Source organism: Peromyscus californicus, unplaced genomic scaffold (genome assembly GCF_007827085.1).
Source record: "Peromyscus californicus insignis strain IS unplaced genomic scaffold, ASM782708v3 Scaffold_8__1_contigs__length_139910024, whole genome shotgun sequence".
Classification (NCBI taxonomy): Eukaryota; Metazoa; Chordata; class Mammalia; order Rodentia; family Cricetidae; genus Peromyscus; species Peromyscus californicus.
This window is the reverse complement of record NW_026294606.1, coordinates 51,985,975-52,010,137: the sequence shown is the minus strand read 5'-3', so window position 1 is coordinate 52,010,137 and position 24,163 is coordinate 51,985,975. Positions and strand designations below refer to the sequence as shown.

Below are 24,163 nucleotides of genomic sequence, written 5' to 3'. Positions count from 1 at the left end.
TAGTTTTGAGTTCAGTGTAAAGGTCAGACAGACCTTGAACTTGTGTGATCCTTCTGCCTTCACTTCCTGAGTAGCTGGGATTGTTAGACCTGTTCAGCCACTTCCGAATTATTTCTTATTTGCAGTGGGAAGCAGGATCTTTTCTCTGGAAGAATTTGATGGACACCACTGTACGAAGTAACCAGTGTCAACATTCACCTACTGAGGTGAATTAGTCTGTGATGTCGTCATTGGCAAATTTAATCTAAATGCAATCATAAGGAAACAGTTCTTAATCCAGTCATAAGGAATAGTTAAAGCTGTGAAGAAAGTGGTCTTCCATCTTTAAAATGTCCAGCTTGTAGAAAATAAAATCTGAGAAACTTCCAGATTAAAAGAGAATAAAGGTAATGTGACAAATCCAGTCTATTATCATGGGATAGATCATATGTTAGGAAGACCAAATAAATATAAAGAAAATTACTAGGTTGATTGACCACATTTGGACATGGTCGTTGGATTAATTACTAATATGTCATTGTTAAATTTCCAGATTTTTAGAGAAATAATTGTTCTGTAAACGAAAAACCTTGTTTTGGGGAAATAAACAGAAATATTTAGGTATAAATGATATATCTTCTACAGCTTACTTTAATACAGTTCTGAAGTGATCCATGAAGCAAAAAGAGGAAAGGAAAAATTCTTAGGAAAAAGTGTAAATAGTTGCTCAATCAGGATAAAATCACATAGGAGTTCTCTCTTGTTGCGTTTTAGGATTTTCTCCAAATTTCAGTTTACCACCAAAAAGTTTTAAAAGAAAGATATATAAAATTGAAAATGTTGGATTTGAAGATAATTCATAACATCTGACCTTCTTTGAAAACTTCAGATAAATCATGAATCCATGGTCTTCTGTTTACTGGCTTTTGTTCTGATAACATAAGAAAAATAATAACTAGAAAACTAGATTATCTCATGGTACTGAGTCTAGTTGATGAGAAAACAGTTCACACAAAGGCTGAAAAAGATTAAGCAGTGTAATAAGTTAATTATGCATGTCATTTAATAGCTTTAATCTGAGATCAACAAATGTTTTCTCTAAAGCGCAAAATGGCAAATGCTTGGGGCTTTCTGGAACATCATAGTGTCCCTCTGTGGTGTGGAATAGCCACAGACCAGAAGTTCTTAACCTTTGAGTTGCAATCATCATAAAATACATATTTCTGATGGTTTTAGGGACTGAGACATAGCTCTGTAACAAAATGAAAGTTATGAAGTAGCAATAATTTTGTCGTTGGGGGGTAGCAATAATTTTGTCGTTGGGGGTTACCACCTGAGAAACTATAGTAAGGGGTTAGGAAGTTCGAGAACTACTGCAATAGACTATGGATAAGCAGTGTAGCTGTGTGCCAATGAAATAATTTGCAAGAAGAGTTTGAGGCTATAATTGATTGAGCCCTGCTCCAACAGAAAGTTGAATTGCCTGTGTAGAGTTTGGGGAAGATGTAAAGATCCTGTCCTGCAAGTTAATGGCTAAACCATTGGGGAGGGGGTAGCAAATGGGTGGTGGCATCCTTAGAGTTAGTCACATCTGTCTTCAGATAATAGTTCTTAAGTTTCATAACTTGTTTGCTCCCTGCTACAATGGGAATAAGAGGTCTTATTCTCTGGAAATGGTCTCATTTTTTTCTTACAGTTTTCTATACACATTCCAGAAAGGTATCTCTCTCTCTCTCTCTCTCTCTCTCTCTCTCTCTCTCTCTCTCTCTCTCTCTCTCTCTCTCTCTCTCTCTCTCCCCTCCCTCCCTCCCTCCCTCCCTCCCTCTCTCTCTCTCTCTCTCTCTCTCTCTCTCTCTCTCTCTCCCCCTCCCTCCCTCCGTCCCTCCCTCCCTCCCTCTCTCTCTCTCTCTCTCTCTCTCTCTCTCTCTCTCTCTCTCTCTCTCTCACACACACACACACACACACACACACACACACACACACACACACACCCCAACCACATCCTTTGCCTGCTTAAAATCATCTGTTTTCTGTCCTACTTAGAACAGGATGTACCCTGTTTGCAATTCCAGTATGTTTGCAGCCTCCTTGGCCTCTGGTTTTCATTCTCTCAACCAACATATTCTGCATACAGTTTGGTGCCTAGAATCTCAGTATCCTTGTATACTTTAGAAATAATCCTGTTCACTTATACTCTTCAGAAGTACCTCTCTGGCCTCACAATTCAGATTAACCACTCTATGCCTCTGGGTTACATCTTCCATTAGTTCTCTACCCTAACTAGTTGTCTCTTGTCTGTCTCATCTCAGTTAGAAAGTTGCAGCATGCAAAGCTCACAGCCAACATCAACCTAAATGGAGAGAAACTCAAAGTATTTCCACTAAAATCAGGAACTAGACAAGGTTGTCCACTCTCTCCATACCTATTCACTATAGTACTTGATGTTTTAGCTAGAGCAATAAGACAACTGAAGGAGATAAAGGAGATATAAATAGGAAAGGAGGAAGTCAAAATAGCTTTATTTACAGATGATATGATTGTATACATAAATGACCCCAAAAATTGCACCAGGAAACCCCTACAGCTGATAAACATTTTCACAAAATAACAGAATAAAAAACACACGAGTCCATAGTCTTCCTGTATGACAGACTGAGAATGAATCAGGGAAACTATATCTTTCACAGTAGTCTTAAAGAAGGTATCTCGTGGTAACTCTAACCAAATAAGTTAAAGACTTGTATGATAAAAACTTCAAGTCCCTGAAGAAGATACCAGAAAATGGAAAGATTTCCCATGCTCATAAGATGGTAGGATTAATACAATAAAATTGGCCATCCTACCAAAGCAATCTTCAGATTCAATGCAATCCCTGTCAAAATTCCAACACAGTTCTTCACAGAACTTGAAAGGACAGTTTTCATCTTCATATGGAAACACACACACACACACACACACACACACACACACACACACACACACAAGCTAAAACAATACTAAATAATAAAAGTACTGCTGGAGATATCAGCATCCCCAATCTCAAATTGTACAACAGAGTTATAGTAATAAAAACAGCATGCTATTGACGTCAAAACAGACATGCTGATCAATGGAATTGAATTGAAGACCCAGACATACATAAACACACAAACCTATGGACACCTGATTTTTTTTTTTATTAAAAAAGCGAGAAATATACACTGGAAAAAGACATCTTCAACAAATTATGCTGGTCAAACTAGATGTCTGGATGTAGCAGAATGCAAATAGATCCATACTTATTACCCTGTGGATCAAAGACCTCAACATAAAACCAGATACATTAAATCTGATAGGAGGGAAAGTTGGAGAATACCCTTGAACTCACTGGCACAGGAGACGACTTCCTGAAGAGAATACCCATACTGAAGGCATTAAAGTCAACAATTAATAAATGGGACCTCTTGAAACTGAAAAGCTTCTTTAGGGCAAGTATACCATCATTCAGACAAAGTATCAGCCTACAAAATGGGAAAAGATTTTTTTTTAACCAACTCCACATTTTATTGAGGAGTAATATCTGAAATATTTAAAGAACTCAAATATAAAAAAACCAAATAATCCAATTAAAAAATGGAATATAGCTCTAAACAGAGAATTGTCAAAAGAGGAAATACAAATGGCTGAGAAGCACTTAAAGAAATGTTCAACATACTTAGTCTTCAGGGAAATGCAAATCAAAACTACTTTGAGATTTCATCTGACACTAGTCAGAAAGGCCAAGATCAATAGAAATAAATGAGAGCTCATGCTATTGAGGATGTTCAGTAAGGGTAGCACTCATCCATTGCTGGTAGGTTTACAAGCTTGTACAGCTACTATGGAGATCACTGTGGTGATTGCTCAGGAATCAGTGAATAGGTTTACCTCAAGATCCAACTATACCACTCTTGGGTATTGTGGTTTGAATAAGAATGGCCCCCATAGGCTCATTTATATAAATGCTTAGTCACCCTGGAGTAGAACTCATTGATAGCTTTAGAAGGATTAGGAGGTGTGGCCTTGTTGGAGCAAGTGTATCACTAGGGGGTGGACTTTGAGTTTTCAAGGTCACATGCCAGACCTAGGCACAGGTGCTCTCTCTCTCTCTCTCTCTCTCTCTCTCTCTCTCTCTCTCTCTCTCTCCCCCCCCCCCTCCACCATGCCTGCTGCCATGCTCCCTGCCTTGATGCTAATGGATTAAACCTCTGAAAGTGTAAGCAAGCCTTCAAGTTAAATGTATTCTCTTATAAGAGTTGTAGTGATCATGTTGTCTCTTCATAGCAATAAAACAGCAACTAAGACAGGCATGTCCGCAGAGGACTCTGTATCCTGCTACAGACACTTGGTCAGTCTTGTTCATTGCTGCTCTATTCATAATAGCTAGAAATAGGAAACAGCCTATATGTCTGTCAACAGAAGAATGGATAAAGAAAATGTGCTACGTTTACACGATGGAATAATGTTCAGCTGTTAAAAAAATGAAATCATGAAATTTGCTGGTAAATAGAAGGAACTATAAAAAAAACATAATTCTGGGTGAGATAACCCTGGCCCCAAAGGATAAATATGGTATATATTTGCTTATCTATGGATGTTAGCTGTTTATTCTTCGATAAGTAGGCTACAATCTATATAACCAGAGGTTAGGTATAGAGTAAGGGACTAGGTGTGTGTGTGGGTGGTGGTGGTGGTGGTGGGTCTCCATAGAAAGGGGAAATAAAATAGATAGTAAGGAAATATGGGACCTGGGATTGGAACAGGAAGATCAAAGGGGAGAGGGAAGGGAAGAAGTGAGGAAGGTAATATTGGAAGAGACAGATACAACTAAGGGCCATTTGAGGAGTCAAATGTAACCTAATACAGTAGAAGCTTCTTAAAATATGTACATATGTGAAAGAAGTCTAAATGGAATCACCAAATAACAGGGGAGACAAAGCCCTGAGTAGACATCTCTTATCACCAAGTGACTTTCTAGTTCCAAGAATGAGTTACATCTAATCAAGTTGTTGGCCAAAGGGGCCCCATGAACACCACCAAACAACTGAGGCTATTTCCAAAGCTATTGGTTGTTCTCCACAAACTGATGGTAACTGAAGAGAATACCTGTGTAACTCATTAGCACAGAGAAGTCAAACTGGTGCCTACTTAGAGCCTTCACTCCTACTGAGTAGTGTTCATGGTACTGGAAGGTACTGTCCATACCAGAGGAGAACAATAAACACCAACCCAGCTACAAACCCTAAGTTCTACAAGGGTGACCTACCCACTTGATATGCTGGTACAATAGTAGCACAAAGCTACAGAGTAAACAACTGTGCTGAATGGTTTTATGTCAATTTGGCACAAGCTAAAGTCATCTGAGAGAAGGGAATCTCAGTTAAGATAATGCTTCTAGAAGATCAGACTGTAGGCAAGCCTGAATGGCACTTTCTTAATTGGTGATTGATGGGAGAGGGCCCAACCCATTGTGGGTGGTGCCATCCCTGGGCTGGTGGTTCTGGGTTCTATAAGAAAGCAGGCTGAGCAAGCCAGTAAGCAGTACCCTTCCATGGCCTCTGCATCAGCTCCAGCCTTCAGGTTCCTGCCCTGTTTGAGCTACTGCCTTGACTTCTTTGATGATGAACAGGTACAGTAGAAGTATAAGCCAGATAAACCCTTTCCTCCTCAACTTATTTCTTGGTCATGTTGTTTCATCACATTAACAGAAACCCTAACTAAGGCACCAACCAATAGCTGATTAGATTTAAGGTCCACTCCATGAGATATAACCCATCCCTGACACTGCTGAGTTGGCCAAGAACCTGATTAGAGAGATCAGGGACCTAACAGAAATCCAAATACTACTATTCTGGGAAAGGAACACAGCAATAAAATGATTCCTAAGGACATTCTACTATACTCATAAAACAGTGTCTTTGCTCAGCCATCATTAGAGAAGCTTCACCTGCAATAGATGGGAACAAAAACAGACCCACAATGGAACAATATGCAGAGAGTGAGAGACTTTGGAACACTCAGTTCTAAATAGGATGTCTCTATCAAATTCCTCTCCTCAGAGCTCTAGGCAAAAAGATTGTAAGAGCCAGTGAGGATAAATGACACCAACAGAAACAAGGTCTCCCGAACACAGTGGGACTTATGCACATATTAATTCACAGAGACTGTGACAGCAAGCATAGGCCCAAGCCTAATGTGGTTTCAGCACTGAGAGGGGAAGTAGACACAAGCCCTCATCCCAGAAGATCTCTTCAATTGATAACTACTCATAAAGGAAAAATTAGTTTTCTCCAATGGAGTTTCACTGGGTGTATAAATCATTCTTAAGGACTGACCGTGTGTCCAGCAGTAAATGGCCAACAGAAACGATGCCATTTTTGGAGGTTCCTTGTCTGGGCATGTTTTTTCTTTTTTTATTTACAAGTCTTTTGTGTATATATTATGGTTTCTGGTATGTGGGATTTCTGTGTTTGTGAAAGTGTGCATCTTCTGCATCTATATGTGTTTCTTATGCTTTCTCTTAGGCATTTTTTCCTTCTATTTGTTTTGTCCTATTCTGGTTTCTTTGTTTTTATTTTCCATTATTATTTTTAGATACCTATTTGTATTTTGAGAGAGAGAATGAAAGGGTATGGATTTGGGTGAATGGATAATCAGGAGGATCTGGGAGGAGGTGTGGTGAGAATCCTCAATTAGAATAAATTGCAGGGAAAAATCTATTTTCACTAAAACTGAATTATACCTTATAGTTCTCACCAAGTAAATAATTTGTCAAAAATTGTTACAGATAAAAAAAAATTGCTAGCCGGGCGGTGGTGGCGCACGCCTTTAATCCCAGCACTCGGGAGGCAGAGCCAGGCGGATCTCTGTGAGTTCGAGGCCAGCCTGGACTACCAAGTGAGTTCCAGGAAAGGCGCAAAGCTACACAGAGAAACCCTGTCTCGAAAAACCAAAAAAAAAAAAAAAAAAAAAAAAAAAAAAAAAAAAAAAAAATTGCTCAGTGTAACTCAGTGTTTCCTACTATCTCCTGACCCCAAGTCCTTAGTAACGATGCAACTTTACAAAGTATGCATTCAGGCTAGGGATGTAGTTCAGTGTTAGAGCTCTTGCCAGTGTATGCAACATCTTGCCTTCCATCTCTAGCAGTGGAGAAAAATAAACATAAATTTGGCGTTCAATAACGTGTGGAATTTATATCATGGGTTAATATTTATAAAATGTCTAACACAGTGCCTGGATTGTAGCTTATACTTTCTGACTATGAGTTATGAGGCACATATACTTCCTCTAATGGGATATTGAAAGGAATTATCAAGCTTGAACACATGACCTGTAATGGTCAAGGTCCATTTACTCTATGAAAAGCCATGAGCATTTTAGAGCCATTGTTTTGTTTATAAAGATTAAATGCTAATAAAGTTAATGAATCTAAATGTTTCTGTCTACTGGGGATTTCAGGCCGGTGGGACTAACTACTTTGCTTTCATTTACCACTTATTTTTCAGCATAAGTACAAAGATCTCATGTACCACAGGGACAGAGGGTTGGTCTGAATGGTGGAATAATTGGGCTCTGTCTTGGTTTCAGATGTTCATACAGAAGCTGTCCAGGCAGCTCTTGCTAAACACAAAGAAAGGAAGATGGCAGTGCCCATGCCTTCCAAACGAAGATCCCTGGTTGTACAGACGTCCATGGATGCCTACACACCCCCAGGTAAGCAACACCTTCAATGTTTCTGCTTCTTAAATGTGTGTTTTGTCTGCCTTAGAATTAATTGATAACTATCTCAGCAACAGCAGTCTTTAAAAAAAAAACTTTTTAAAAGTCAGAATACAAAATAATGGATCTCATTAAAGCATCTTCACATTAAATTGCTGTTACTCCTCCTCCTCCTCAGAGTCCTTCTGATCCCCCTCCACGATCCCCTTCTGCCTCTCATTTTATCCCATTCATTCCCCAACTTGTCACTCTTTCCCTTTTATGTCACATATATCCCATTACTCTCTTATTCATCCCACTTTAGTTCTTATCTTCTCCTCTATAGTTCTTTTTCTGCTTTCACGTCCTACACACGCGCGCGCGCGCACACACACACACACACACACACACATACATACACCTACCTAGATTCCGTGTATGAATGGGAACCTGCAATGTTCCTCCTTTAGTGGTTTGGTTTATTTCCCTTAACATAATGAACTCTCCTTCTCTGACCATTTTCTTCTAGATGTCCTCATTTTATTCTTTTTTGCAGCTGAATAGAAGTCTATTGTGTATACTTAACCACATTTTTCATTCATTTATTGATGGGCATATAAGTTGAATCTATAACCTGGCTATTGTGACTTCTGCTACAATAAACAAGGATGGACAAATATCTTTAGTGTGTTGACATAGAGTCCTTCAGGTATATACCCAGGAGGTAACAATTTCATGAACCAAACTCCAAAAATAGTATGTGAGTTTAACTTGGAAGGGAAATTTTAACATCATTATGTATCATCAAGACTCAACTCTGATTACTCAAAGCCTTAAAAATTTTTACTCAATTATTTATCCATATAGAAAATATTATACCTTTTAGTTATAGTTGAAGTTAGATCTTTCTTCTGCTAGACAGATATATATGTATATACACATACATACAGATATATTAAACTGTAAATCCTTAAATCTTTATAATACTAATATCCTATATTATTGTGGAAGAAACCAAATGAATTGGTCAACCAGTTCAGATGGTGACCTGAAACAGGAGTCACTAGGCTTTACCTGTGGAATGTGAGACAGTATTTTGGCTTCTGTAGGCTTTCTCAGCTCCTCAACTCTGCTGTTGTAGTATAAAAGCAGCCATTGTTGTATGCCAGTGGATGGAAGTACTGTATCCCAGTAAAAGTTCACAAAAACAGGCAGTAGGTGTGATTTGGTCCACAGATTTACTAACCCTTCATCTAAAATGGTTAGAAGTAGTGGCCTATTTACTTTCCCTTTGCCATGTTTGTGTGTTTTATATGACTAGTGAAATACTTGTTGCTGTGTGCTTTATTTAAAAATATTTTAAAAGGCTGATATAAGTCACGGTTAGGGAAGTTAAGAAGCATGGTATCTGCTTGCCTGTGGTGAGGGCTTTCTAGCTATGCCAAAGTATGGTAGATGGTAGAGTGAGTGTAAGAGGGAGAAATCCCATGAGAAGACAGAGAGCCAAAGGAGCTTGACTAGTCTCACTTTTTATAACAGCATATTCCCACAGGAACTAAGAAAGTCCTGGGAAAACACCAGAGGGAAATAACCTTCTTGTGGCACTAAATCATTGTACTCAAAGAGCCCACGAGCCCATTTTTCAATAATTGAGAATTTTGGAGTATTTGTACTAGCTTCCCACCTATAAGATTACATCATCTGTGAATAAAGACCTTTTTTTAAAAAAAAAACCAAAACAAAACTGGGTGTTTGTAACTTAGTTTAATTAGTTTGTTTCACTGTCCATAACCTTCTAGATAAGGTTGACTAGAAGTTGAAAGAAAGATTTTCTTGCCTCATTTTCAGCCTTAGGAGGAATGCTTTTAGTTGTTTACTATTAGATGTAGTCCTAGCTGTGGATTTTTACTGATGGACTTTTAACAGTTTAAGGAAATTTTCCTTATATTCCTAGTTTGTTGAATGTTTTCATCCTGAGATATCATCAAATACTTTTTGTGGTCTTAGAGGATGTCATATTTTGCCATTCTTTTAGTGTATTAGTAACATTAATTCACTTGTAAATGTTAACATGAACTTTAATTGTGGGTTTTAGTTTGTCTAATTCTAGCCACTTGGTCATGGTGTATCAACTGTCTTGTATGTTGCTTGTTTAGCTAAATAATATATTCTGGAGGATTTTGTGTCTGTATCCTATAGTTTTATATTGAAAGGTGGTATGGGGTAGAGTAAGAAATGAAATATTGACTAGAAAGGGACATATGAAGAGCATCTGGGGAGAAGCTTATACATAGCATTAATATATGCATTTAAGGATCTTCCAAAGTCTTAATAAATATAGATAAAATACTTAAGCTTCACTTTGTATAAATAGTACTGTATATAAATTATATGCTAAAAGGCAAAGTGGGAGAGAAATCTTCTAATATTCTTGTTTTTCTAACATATTTTTAACAAAAATATAGAGAGCGTGGGTTATGATAAAATAGTGTAGCTATTCTTAATGATGCTGTTTCTGCTCTTTCCTGTTACATATTTCAGAGCTATTTCTGAGCCTTCTTGTTTCCTTTTATTTCACATAACTCCCCTCTAGGTAAGATCCTAAGTCATTCTTACACTGTATGTTAGATAACAAACACTACAGTCATTCATTCTTAACCATTGGCTGCTAACTGATCTCTCATTGAATGAAAATATATCTATTAATTTTCATGAATAATGTACATTTTCCTTAGGTTATCTCAGGTTTTTTTCAGATAGAAAGATAAACCAACTAAGTGTGAAAACATTTTGTAATAAATGAATGCTTAAAAAGTGAATAGACTTTCATTGAACATAAAATTTGGTCTTATGAGAGTATGTCATGAGCACCAGAGGAAAAGGCAGAGATCACAGAGTAGATAGGTTATTGGAGAAGAAGGTAGGGTATGTATACTTTAAAGTGGGTTCTTCTTTAGCTGCCATTTCTTCATCAAAATCTCAAAGTTTGAGGAGCCTCATAGGTATCTTATACTCATAGTAAGCCTAAAAATAAGTTACAATTGAGAAAAGTCTTTTGAACTTCCAAGGAATCACAGCAAACCTATTTGTAAACATGTGGAAGCAGCTCAAGCATGTCTTAGAAAATTGTGTCCCATCCTATAACTTAGTGGATGTGAAAAGGAAGATACTGGCTTCTTCCTAAACAGTTACTCTTGAGAAAATTAGGATCTTTGCCTAGTATTTTAATGTCCAGGTAAATGTCCTATAGCATACTTATGGTATTTTAGTTATGAAATTTACTATATATAAAAGTTGCATTATTTGAAGAGTGGAATAACTTTTCAAGAATGTTTCAAGCCAAAAGTTATTATATGATCTGAAGCAAATCTTTTGGCAGTGTGTAGAAAGGCAGTGAGACTGAGGATCATCTTTGTTGCACTATTTAACAAATCAAATCTCTTCTTGAAAACAGATACCTCTTCTGGTTCAGAAGACGAAGGCTCAGTGCAGGGTGATTCCCAGGGAACCCCGACCTCTAGCCAGGGCAGCATCAACATGGAGCATTGGATCAGCCAGGCCATCCATGGCTCTACTACATCAACCACCTCCTCCTCCTCCACTCAGAGTGGGGGCAGTGGGGCAGCACACCGGCTGGCAGACGTCATGGCCCAGACACACATAGGTGAGTGAGATGCACGTAGCCTGGAGGACTGGGTGCCTTTGCCTTTGCTGTTGTCTGATTTGCTCTTGTCATTAACCTGAGTTAGCACTGAGTGTTGGTTTGTTCTCTAGGAATGCTCTGGTTATAGGATATATTGGACACCTGGGTTACTGCATTGGACTAAACATTTCTAAAGGTCTTGCTTTATAGTTATTCAACATCTCAGTCTCTTGTAGCAAGAATTCTGCCATCTTTGTGTGGTCTTTGAATGCATTCTTATTCATTAGGAAATCTTGCAGCCACATCTATTTACATGTTTGTGTTTTGTGCTAAATACACTACCCAGTGAAATTGTGGTGCTGGTATAGATACAGATTATAAAATACAGTTGCTGTTACTTAGGGGGTCATTTGAGGAACTTGAAGGACTTAATGCTTTCTGACAAAGGCATTCAGATTATTTAGTTATGCCATATTATTCTGTATGTGGGCTCTAGAATGAGGAAGGCTGTGTAGATTAAAAAAAGTAGAAGATGGACTAGAAAGAAGACCCAGCAGTTAAAAGCCCATACTGCTCTTGCAGAGGACCTGAGTTTTGTTGCAAGCACATTGAACTGTTCACAACTCCCTGTAACTTCAACTCCAAGGGATCCAGCAGCCTCTTTTGGCCTCCACAGACAGCTATACTCATATGCGTCTATCCCCAAATTCATATACATAATGAAAAATAAAAATCTTAAACCCACAAGGTCAGAAACATGACCGTGGGGCATATGAAAATAGTTTAGGAAAATAGGTAAGCAATAATTAGGGGAAACATGTTAGATGAGTAATTAGTTGTATGAAATGTGTGGATGACACTATCATTCTGGTCCATGCGCTTGTTACATACTGTGCCCCAGTCTAGTCCTCACTCTCAGGGCAGAAGTAGGACGTCTAGATCTCTTTTCTCATCTGTTGTTTTCTGTGGATTAAGATGCTCAAACAGTTCAATGGTAAGAGGTTTTCACAAGGTAAATTGCTTGAATAAGATCCAGTATGGTCTCTCCATCATGGTGCCGCCAAATAAACAGCCAGGTACTTGGAGGCAGTTGCATTTTACACTGTTATCTATTCTGAGAGTATGAGTGAGATACAGATGCAGTCCTCCCAAGTCACACCTGCAATACTGCAGGAATACCTTTCCATATCAGGAAACAGGAAGTGGAATGAATTAAACATAGCATAGTCAGCTCAGATACCCAGAATGTGGCTCTTTAAGTACTTGATGGGCAGCCAAAGTCATTTCAAACTCACGTTTTAGGCTTCACCCCATTTGAACTCAGTGAACAAAGTTAAAAGCATTGACCTTTTTGTATCCAAATGAGTTTGTTTGGTCCATTGCCTGAAGAGCAGCATCTACTTTAAGTTCTCCCATTAACAACCACTGGGATCTTGAAGTCACTTTTTCAGTGAAGGGAAAAAATATGTGAACCATAATTTCTTGCCCTTGTTCCTCTCAGAACTGTTGCAAGTAAAAAAGAGAATATAGGAACATTCTAAACAAACAATGATCCTTTCAAAGTGATATTACTTCAGTTTAACACATATTGAAGAAAATTACCAGTCAGTGTACCTAATAACTTACATTTGAAATATCAGAAAATTAAACATTGTATATAAATGTCGCCATCAAATATATTTAGACAACACAATTCATTTTTGCTTATTGGAGCTTAGGATGGCTGCTGAGGCTGTCAGCTGTCCATGGTACCTGAGCAGAGAGGTTACCCACCAACTGTCACATGGAAGTGATTATATTATCTGCTTTTGTTCTTTTAAGAAAATTCTCAGAATCTTACTAAGAGCACCACATATTTCTGAACAAATTAATCACTGCCTTTGGCTTTCCCTTTGTGAGTTTACACTTGAAATACTGGAGGAAATTATAGCATGCAGAATTAAATTTATCCAAACTATAAAAGGTTGCATTACTCATATACACCAAGGCTCAATGTGGCCTAAATATAACTCCTGAATGTGTGACATTTCAGTAATTTCTCATTTGGCACAGGATAAGTTCCTAGAATATCTGGGACTTATCTATAGGAATTGGCATTTTTTTAGGCAAAGGCAAGCTAATGAAACCTGATGAGAATTAGAATACTTCATTCCAGAGATTAAAAAAAAAAAATCAAAGTTGGCAGCACTTGACCTTTTACTGAGATCATCAAAAGCTTGGGAACAAGAATGAAAATAGCATGAGTGTGTGTGCCTACATATACATGTTTGACAAAGCTCAAGACAAAATAAACTCCAAAATCAAGTTTGATCCCTTTGGGCAAGTTGCTTCATGTAGAGCCTGTAGAGACTTCTTTTGTATATAGATGAAAAAGCCAAGAGATAACAAGCACACAGTCTCTCTTGAAATGGGCATTCTTCTCCTCTTTTGTTAAATCTCCAGTCCTTGTGTATTTTTTTTCTGCAAATTTCATTGAGTACACACCTAAGACATCTCCCATGCATTTTGGTAAGCCAGGATGGCTTACTATAGGATCAAAAATTCTATTCTGGGCCATCATTTTTACTTTCTCATGTGGTACTTGCTGTGTATATTGCAAGATATACTTGTTATTCTCCAACTGAGGATCCTGATAGCAAAGCCTCAAACCTGACAGTGCTAAATTCTGACACTGTGTAGACTGCTAGTACAAGGAGTCAGACCTGATGTTGTGACTTCCTACATTACTGGCAGAATAATCCATTGACTGACTTGCTGACCTTCTGACCATTACTATAACCAGGACAACTTCTTTTCTGGACATGAAACCTAGGGCCTGTGCATACTATCCAAGCTCTGTACCACTGAGGCACATCCCAGCCCTAGAATGACTCTGGATCACTCATGGTAATTATTGGAAAGTATTTATTAAGTAAGTACCTTAAGACTGGGCATTATAGCTCAGTGTTCTCTTTTTGTGACTTTAGTTCAATCCTAAATACCACAAAATTAAAAAAAGAACCTTAGTTAGATATGAAGGGGTAATGATCTATAAAATTTCATCAGAATGAAAAGTTGAGAAATATAACTTAGACTAGCCAGTATATTTAATTGAATGATTTTTAAAAACCAAGATTTATATTTGATAAAATGTTGAGTAAAATATAGGAGTTATTTAGATAACATAACTAGGGAAATTGAACACATACTGTATTAATATAGTCATAGAGTAAGAACTAAGAACAAAGCAAAATAGATAGTGTTATGTCATACATTCAAAAGCAGACTGCAGCCGGGCGGTGGTGGCGCACGCCTTTAATCCCAGCACTCAGGAGGCAGAGCCAGGCGGATCTCTGTGAGTTCGAGGCCAGCCTGGGCTACCAAGTGAGTTCCAGGAGAGGCGCAAAGCTACACAGAGAAACCCTGTCTCGAAAAACCAAAAAAAAAAAAAAAAAAAGCAGACTGCATTCAAAATATATATATTTAGGAAATTAGACTTTCACAAGAACTTGTTTTAAGCCTCTGTAATCTTTATCATAACGCCTTCATCTTACATTGTCACAGAGTATGTTGACAGTACATTTTTATTAACCTAATCTTTATAAAAGTAATTGATTTTCCCAGAATGTTTTAGAATTCAGTTGACATGAATGTTACATTCAGTATGTACTGTTTGTATTACTGAATTCTCATAAAAATCCTTGTATCCATCTCTGCTAAGAAGATAAGAGATTGAGCTGGGGATATATTTCAGTTGATAAGTGCTTGCCATGTAAGCATCAGGACCTGAGTTTGGATCTCCAGCAACCATGTAATAAAGCTGGGTCTGGTAACCTCTGTCTATAATCCGTATCCTAGTGAGTCAGAAATAGATTCTTGGAGCTCACTGACCAGCCAGTATGGGTAATTGGTGAGTTCCTGATTCCAAAAGAGACTCTGTATTAGTCAAGGTTCTCTAGAGGAACAGAACTTATAGAATGAATGTGTGTGTATGTGTATACACATGTACATATATTGCATTTATTAGAATGGCTTACAAGTTGTGTTTCAGCTAGTCCAACAATGGCTGTCTGACAACTTGAAAGTCTAAGAATCTGGTAGTTGTTCAATCCACAAGACTAGATGTCTCAGTTGGTGTTTATACATTGGAATCTTGAAGAAGTAGACCCTAATGCTAGTGAAGGAATGAACTTGCTCGTGAGATTGAGAGCAACCAGGCAAAGAGCAAAAACTTCTTTCTTCTACCTCCTTTATGTAGTCCTGCCACCATAAGGTGTTGCTCAAATTAAAGGTGGATTTCCCTCCTCCAAAAGATCTGGATTAAAGGTGATGGGTCTTCCTATTTCAAATGATTTAATTAAGAAAAATCCTTCACAGGTGTACACAGCCACTTGGGTTTTTGTTAATTCCAGATGTAGTTAGTTTGACAACCAAGAATAGCTATCACAGAGCCTGTCCCAAAAAAATAAGGTTAGATCAATGGACAAAAGACACCCAGTATCAACTTCTGTCCCCTCATATGTGCATTTCTACATAAGTTGCACACCAGTATATGTGAATATAAACATAAATAAATGAAAAACCAGCAAAAATGAATTTATAAAAATCTTTATCTACCCCAGAGATGCATTATTACATAATGAGCAAGAGCCTGGCAGTTGGATGTTTTGATTGTGGAGTCTGCTTTATTAGGGAAATTTATTCAGAGAGTTTGAATAGCCACTATTATAAATTACTCTTGTTTATGTATCTGTAATCATCCTAATATTTGTACTTTTCAAACATTATTCCCTTAAAATAGCACATATATACTGAAATTGGTGATGTTTCCACAGCCTGGCTGCTAAGGGCTGGGATCCCCCTAATGTCCCATCCCTCTCAACTAGGGTAGTATTGAAGTTAGAGTATTATAATTTTAGAGCAGCTCAGCAAATTTTTCTTATAAAGGGACAGATGTAAACATTTTAGGCTCTGTACCCATATACTGCTGCCAGTTGCTGAACATGGTGCCTCAATTACAAAAGAAGCTACAAACACAAAGACACATCTATTTGCTAATATTTCTAAAATCAGGGGCCAGGTAAACAACTACTCATAGTTTGTCAATCCACATTTTAGAATTTTAAACTATTTTACTCCAAAAGCAAACTGAAAAATATGAATCTTATAAGATAATGAAAGACAGAATGGAAACTGTAAGAGGTGGCCAATGTTATGTGTCCAGTCCTCCATTGTCCCAGCAGGATGGTTAAAACATGAATTTGGACTAGAAATGATTCTATGATGTGATTTTTCAAAATACATTTTACTTTGACTTGTTAAAATCCAAATAATACTTCTTGGCTCCAAAAGTATACTAACCCTTCATCCTCTTCACATTCCACTCTGGAGGAAATTAGCACTCAAATTTTTAAGAATGCCTTATTGGTACACAAGATAAAATTATATCTAGTCACTGACATCTATTTTTCTATGTTTTTTTTTTTTTTATTAATTTATTTTGCAATACAATTCAGTTCTACATATCAGCAACGGATTCCCTTGTTCTCCCCCCTCCCGTCCCCCTCACCTTCCCCCCAACCCCCCCCCCCCCCATTCCCATCTCCTCCAGGGCAAAGCCTTCCCCACAGACTGAGGTCAACCTGGTAGACTCAGTCCAGGTAGGTCTAGTCCCCTCCTCCCAGGCCGAGCCAAACAATCCTGCATAGGCCCCAGGTTTCAAACAGCCAACTCATGCAATGAGCACAAGATCTGGTCCCACTGCCTGGATGCCTCCCAAACAGATCAAGCCAATCAACTGTCTCACCCATTCGGAGGGCCTGATCCAGTGGGGACCCCTCAGCCATTGGTTCATAGTTCATGTGTTTCCATTCATTTGGCTATTTGTCCCTGTGCTTTATCCAACCTTGGTCTCAACAATTCTCGCTCATATAAACCCTCCTCATTCTCGCTAATTGGACTCCCAGAGATCCACCCGGGGCCTAGTCATGGATTTCTGCATCCAGATCCCTCAGTAGTTCGATGAGGTTTCTAGCACAACAATTAGGGTGTTTGGCCATCCCATCACCAGAGTAGGTCAGTTCGGGCTGTCTCTCGACCATTGCCAGCAGTCTGTTGTGTGGGTATCTTTGTGGATTTCTGTGGACCTCTCTAGCACTTTGCTTCTTCCTATTCTCATGTGGTCTTTATTTACCATGGTCTCCTATTCCTTGTTCTCCCTCTCTGTTGTTGATCCAGCTGGGATCTCCCGCTCCCCCAAGCTCTCTTTCCCTCAACCCTCGCCTTTCATTACCCCCACTCATGTCCAGGCTGTTCATGTAGATCTCATTCCATTTCTCTGTCATTGGGTGATCCCTGTGTCTTTCTTGGGGTCTCAAAATGCCCAACAGTCCAATTAAGAAATGGGCTATAGAACTAAACAGAGAATTCTCAACAGAGGAAACTCAAATGGCCGAAAGACATTTAAGGAACTGCTCAACATCCCTAATCATCAGGGAAATGCAATTCAAAACAACTCTGAGATACCACCTTACGCCTGTCAGAATGGCTAAGATCAAAAACACTGAAGACACCTTATGCTGGAGAGGATGTGGAGCTAGGGGAACTCTCCTCCACTGCTGGTGGGAATGCAAGCTTGTATTTTTCTATGTTTTTAAATGCATTTAATTTAGAAAGTAGTAACACATTCATTCACACTTTATGCTCATGAGTCTCTCAGATTCTTTCTTGTGGCTTCACACAGAACAAAAAGCAGAGAGGATCCTCTAATCTAGCCTATGCTCAGGGAGTCCTTGGCAGCAGTTCCTATTTGGTTGTATGATCGCAGGGTACTGTGTCATTGGATTTCTACAGCCACACTGAGGAATAATAATAATAGTCCTAGCCTTAATTTGTATATCACACTTTCTGGAATTTCTATATCACAAATATGAAGGAGAACATATGGGGAACTGTACAATCGGTAAAAGTCAACCTTGGCTCTCAGATCCTTGAATACAGAAACACAGCAGCCTTTTCTAACCTAACTTCCTCTTGGTTTGTTTTATAGATGATTCAAATTTTAAGAGCAGTTGTGAATGACTATTAGTTATTTAGCAAGCAGGAGAGATCAATCTGTAGCAGAAGCAATGTTGGAAGATGGTTGTTCTGTTGCTGAATAACTGTTAAAGGAATACAGTCTTAGGTGTAATAAGGTGTATCATTTGTATGTGTGTCTGTCCTACTTTGCATGTCTTGGTAGATCTTCCTTGGTATGTCACTTTGGGCTGAGACATCAGTTGCTGGTGCGTCACTCTTAGAGACTATTTTATTTTATTTCTACTGTGGGGAGATTGCAGAGGAATGTCCTGTCTTCCAGTTAATTACAAAGGGGAGAGGGTATTGATTCAGTGAGCACTTAAGCTGACTGAGTCTCCTGGAACAGGCAGTGGCTGGCAGACATCATAAGAGTACTTTGACATCGTAACTGGCTAGGTGCTTTGACATCATAAGGGTACTTCTGTCTTTCTATCACCATGAGTTAACTTTTGTGTAGGGTTAGGTCATATCTAATGCAGTTGTGTTTCAAAGAGGAGCATTTATACTTGACCAAAAGGAGGTGTGGCCAGTCTGTGTTCCTGCAAATCTTGTGGTTTGTCTGAATTTCACCCACAGTTTGGACAACTCTTAAGTTCAAATTCCAGAACTCCAGAGAAATCTGCTTTGCCTCTCTGTTCAAATCTCCTCTACATTCTTTTTGAAGTATTTTGGTTTATACTGTTTTGTAGAGGCCTAGACCATAACCTACCAGGAATCTGAAACAGCTGGGTAGACTAGGTAGGCTGAGTGGTCTGATAGCCCTATCTCATAGGCATCCTTTTCTTAGGTGGGCACAGTTTTTTTTTTTTTTTTTTTTTTTTTTTTTTGCTTTCACTGAGCAGTCGTGGTTGAATTATCCACAGGACTCTAGGGATTGAAAGTTTTCAAAGAATAAACATTTAAGTTCCTTTGAAGTAGTAATTCTTTATTCATTCTCAATTAGTGAACTAAAGCTATTGTATTCTGCATATTAATACTAAATTTGAGGCTTTTTGTCTTTCTTTAGAATTGATGTAAAGATTGAAGTATAATTATAATACAGCTCATGAGTGGGTTCTGTTGTTAACCCTTGGGACTAGCAGTACTAGTATTACAGAGTACTCAGCTTTGAAACTGATGTTAGAACCTGTCTTTGGTCTTCTCTGGAAATATTTACTAATGTATTCATTTATGTATTTACTCACACTTTAAATTGGCCTACATTTATTGGGCATAGATGATATGGTTTGGATATATTTTGTAGCTCCAGTATCTAAGGAGGACATTCTATAAATCCATGCAGCAGGAAGCCAGAATGAAGTGACCTATCGGAGTATGTGACTAGGACAAAGTCAGATCAAGGAAGAAGCCATTTGACTCAGGCAGGTTCAACAACAAGGACCAGCCAGTACTCTGAAATTGATCATGGCCAAGAAACAGCTGTTTATAAACAGACTGAAGATTTCCATGTTGAGGGCATGACAGTGAGTGAGTTAAGATGCCTGGTACCAGTAGATTCAAAACAGCTTGCATATACTTTCATAAAAATAGTTGAATTGCAGCATCCTCTATTTTCCTGTTAAACAGCCTCTAACTTCAATTTCTTAAGGACTCATGCCAGTTGAAAAGAGCAGTAGTGATGCCAGCATGGGTGATCCAGTAATTTCCTGTGGGAAGTTCACAAGCTGTTGTAGGGACACAGGTAGAAGTCTCAGAGGTAGCACTAAGGGCAGAGTTTGCAGTAGCAGGTAACCTCTGGCATGAGCCTAGAAAGATGGGAGTCAGTTTTCTTTTGATTTTATAAGCTCTGTGAGGACTAGGGAGATTGCACAGTTTGTAGTGATTGCTCATGCAAGCATGAGGACCTGAGTTTAAATCCCCAGGAACCATATAAAAGGCTGAGTATGGCCATAGGTATTTTTAACTGAAGTACAATGTGGTAGAGACAGTTGGATTGCCAAAGGTTTCTGGTCAGTCAGCTAGCTGAAATGAGATTCTGTCTCAAAAAATATGATGGAGAGCATCTGATGAGAGCAAACATCTCAACATCAACCTTTGACCTCTGCAGGTGTACATATTGAGCCTGTGTTCCTACGGAACATGAACATATACACAGTCAAAACAAAAAGCCCTGTGAATCTGAGCTGAACAGTGAGCTGTCTTAAAAGACACGAATCACTGTGATAAGAGAACTCTTCTTTAAGTGTTTCTGATTCATAGGGACCTCTTGGCCTCTGGCCTAGAACATATGATCATTTGAAACCTTGAACCTGCCCTTTCTTAATTAATTTATTCTTTTCTCATATATTACATTCCTATTGCAGTATCCCCTCCTTCTTCCCCTCCTAGTCCCTACTCCATCCCCATTTATTCTTCCCCCTCTCCCTTCAGAAAAGGGCAGGCCTCCCAGGGTTATCAACCAACCATGGCACATCAAGTTGCAGTAAGTCTAGGTACTTCCCCTCATAATAAGACTTGACGAGGCAACTCAGTAGGAGGAAAAGGGTCCCAAAAGCAGGTAAAAGAGTAAGAGACAGCCCTTGTTCCTACTGTTAAGAATCTCACAAGAATACCAAGCTACACAACTATAACATATATGCAGAGGGCCTACATCAGTCCTATGAAAGCTCCCTGGTTGTTGGTTCAGTCTTTGTGAGCCCCTATGAGCTCAGGTTAGTTGATTCTGTGAGTTTTCTTATGGTGTCCTTGACTCCTTTGGCTCCTATAATCCTCCTGTCCCCTTCTGCAAAATTCCCCAAGTTCTGCCTAATGTTTGGCTGTGGGTCTCTGCATCTGTCTCCGTCAGTTGCTGGGTGAAGCCTCACTGATGACGATTATGTTAGGCCCTATCCATGAGTATAGAAGAGTATCATTAGGAATCATTTCATTGACTTTTTAAACCTACTCTTTCAATCTGAACTACTGTTTTTCATCCCTCAACAAGTGTTCCTGGAGCAGATGTTATATGCAAGAACCTTCAAAATATTCTTTGAAAAGATAGTTAACTCACTATAAAGCAGGAGTCCTGGTGTGTATTAGAACAGGTGTACTGTGTCATTACAGTGACAGAGTTTTTTTTTAAAGCCACTGGTGGCTTTATCGTGTAGTGAGGGCAAATGTGAGGGTCTTGAGGAGAAAGAGATAAGGTGATACATAAATTGTTCTGCTTTTCTTCCTGTTGCTGTGATAAAATACTCTGACCATAAGCAACTTGGGGAGGAAAGGGTTTATTTTTAGCTTACACTTCCAGGTAATAATTCATCACTGAGGGAAATCAGGGCAGAAACTGAACCAGAAACCATGGAAGGAATGCTTCTTACTGGCGTGTTCTCTGCCTTGCTCACCTAACTTTCTTATACAGCCCAAGACCACCTGCATGAGAATATTACCTCCCATAGTTGGCTGGGTCCTCCCACATCATCAATCAAAACAATTCTTCAGTACAGGGACATAGGCTTCTCTACTAATTGAGACAGTTCTTCAGATGAGGTTCCCTCCTTCCATGTGTTGTAGGTTGCATGTCAAGTTGATAATAAAAACTAACCAGCATATAAATTTGGAAACACTTTGAAGTCATCTAGCTGTCATTGTTCCTATTTTTTACACTATCAGATAAATTGGAATCATTATTCCAATTTATTCACCCACTCAGAGAAGTGGGAATCCTGCTTAATGCACAGTCTGATTGGATAACCCTAATGATATATGTGTTGAAGTGCATGGCTAACTTGAGTCAAATTGGAACATAGGATGCTCAAACCTAGTGGTTGCTGTTTTTACAGGATGTCTTTCAGACCTTGTTTATCACACATTAGCATGCATTGTGTTTTTATTTGTAGTGAGATACTCCTGAAGGTATAATGTCTGGCCATGAGGTAGTAGAGTTTCTAGAGAATTAGACCATTTGAAAACATGAACAAAGGCCTGTTTGGCAAAAGCACAAATGGGATGTGACAAGGATAAATATAGAGTTGAAGATGATAAAGAGGCAACTTGGATGATTTTCTTTTCCTTCTCCCACTCATAGGAGTGAGTGGGTGGCATGTCCTACCTCCTGCTGCTCCCTCTAGTACTCCTATGTCTATTCCTGACAAAGGCACACCTTCTTTAAGCTAGACTCTCAGAAATTGCCAATAAGGATGTGTGGTAGTTTATCTGGCTGTCATAGTAAAGCACATAGACTGTGAGGTTTGAACAGGGAATATTTATGTTCCCTCAGATCTGGGACCTAGAAGTTAGAGATGTGAAGGTACAGGCAGTTCTGAGTTCTCAGATGCCTCTCTCCCTGCCTTAGAGGGAGCCATGTCTTTTATAATCTCCACATGGTCTCTTATCTGTTTATGTCTGTACCCTGATTCCTCTTTCTTTCTTTCTTTAAAAACTATTTATTAGTTGATTGCTTGTTTATTGCTTTGTTTGGGTATGCATGTTGGGAGTGCATGTGCACCATAGAATGTATGTGGAGGTCTGAAGACAACTTTTGGAAGTCTGTTCTTTCTTTACCCCCTGTGGTCTCCAGGGATCAAATTGATATCATCAGACTTGCTCAGTCATTCACTGAGCCATCTCTGGGGTGGTCCCTCTTTCTGATAAGTCTATCAATTATAGTGGGTCAGGGTCCATCCCAATAGCATTGTTTTTTATGAAATCATCTGCAAAGTACCTGACCCTAAATAAACAGTCAAATTGTGATTACTGAGATTTGAGCTGCAAGCTGAGAATTCAGACCATGAAAGATCAGGTACTCCTAGGAAGAAACATGCTGAATAGTCTGTTTAGGAGCCTGTTGCCATCTTTGATTCTACAAAATATCCTGTGATTCAAGTCCCAAACAACCAACTGATGGTAACTAGCTGGTAAATATGCCTGTATACGTCATAGAATGTCATGTTGATAAGAATGTTTCCTCCAAGACAAGTGTGTGTACCCAGTGATAGTGAAGTATAGCACTGGATATGCATTTTTCCTTCACTCCAACTGTGCAAGGTGAGTATAAGATAGGTATCACCTCTATTCTATAAACTAGGAAACAAAGACATGGAAGCTTGATAACAGAACTTGGACCCATATGGTTTCAGTCCTATGCATATTTCTCAAACCTCTTGTCCAAGTATTTGGAACTAAGGGCTCCCAGGATGACTCTGGTAGATCAGATAGGTTGGTAACCCAGGGTGTCCATTTGAAGCTTCCTCAGGAAGGCAAATTACTCTCTCTTAACTACCAGTCTTTCTCCAACAGAGTTGTGTAGCGTGTGCAAACTAATTTCTGTAGAAATTCAGTCATTATCCACACTTCTGATATTTGTATATTTTGCTTACTTGACAAAATTTATTTGTAATACTCTCAACACAGTGGAGAGTTTTCTGTCACTCATGAACATGTGCAGAACCCCAAAACTCTTGTTTCCTGAAGTGCACGTTTGTGGCTAAGGTCCAATAGTGTGGCCTTGACCTTCTTGTTTTAGTTCTCTGGCCATGAAAGTGTATGCTCTTTACAGCCTGTCCTATGTGGTGTTTTTTTGTGCTTTTATTGATGAAAACTTGTGTGAAACAGAATCTTAGTATAAGATTGAAGTGGGCAAAGAAAAAAGACTTTTCTATATGAATGACACTGTGGTGGTGTGAGTAAGAATGACCCCCATAGGCTCATATATTTGAATGCTTAATCACCAGAAGGTGGCACTGTTCACAAAGATTAGAAGGATTAGGAGGTGCAGTTTCAAAAGCCCATGCTGGGCCCAGGCACACTCTCCCTGACTGCAGATCATGATGTAGCTTTCAACTACTTCTC

At 38.8% G+C, this 24,163-nt stretch overlaps 1 protein-coding gene across 6 annotated transcripts in view; it reads left to right on the top strand.

The window, feature by feature from the left end:
• The window catches only part of Dip2c (disco interacting protein 2 homolog C), a 438,929-nt gene that overhangs the window by 266,019 nt on the left and 148,747 nt on the right, over window positions 1-24,163 (top strand). For all 6 annotated transcript variants that reach the window (XM_052729332.1, XM_052729331.1, XM_052729329.1 and 3 more), the window contains 2 exons: window positions 7,585-7,710; window positions 11,150-11,359. In XM_052729332.1, the coding sequence (XP_052585292.1) occupies window positions 7,585-7,710; window positions 11,150-11,359 (336 nt within the window). The remainder of the gene's footprint in view (window positions 1-7,584; window positions 7,711-11,149; window positions 11,360-24,163) is intronic.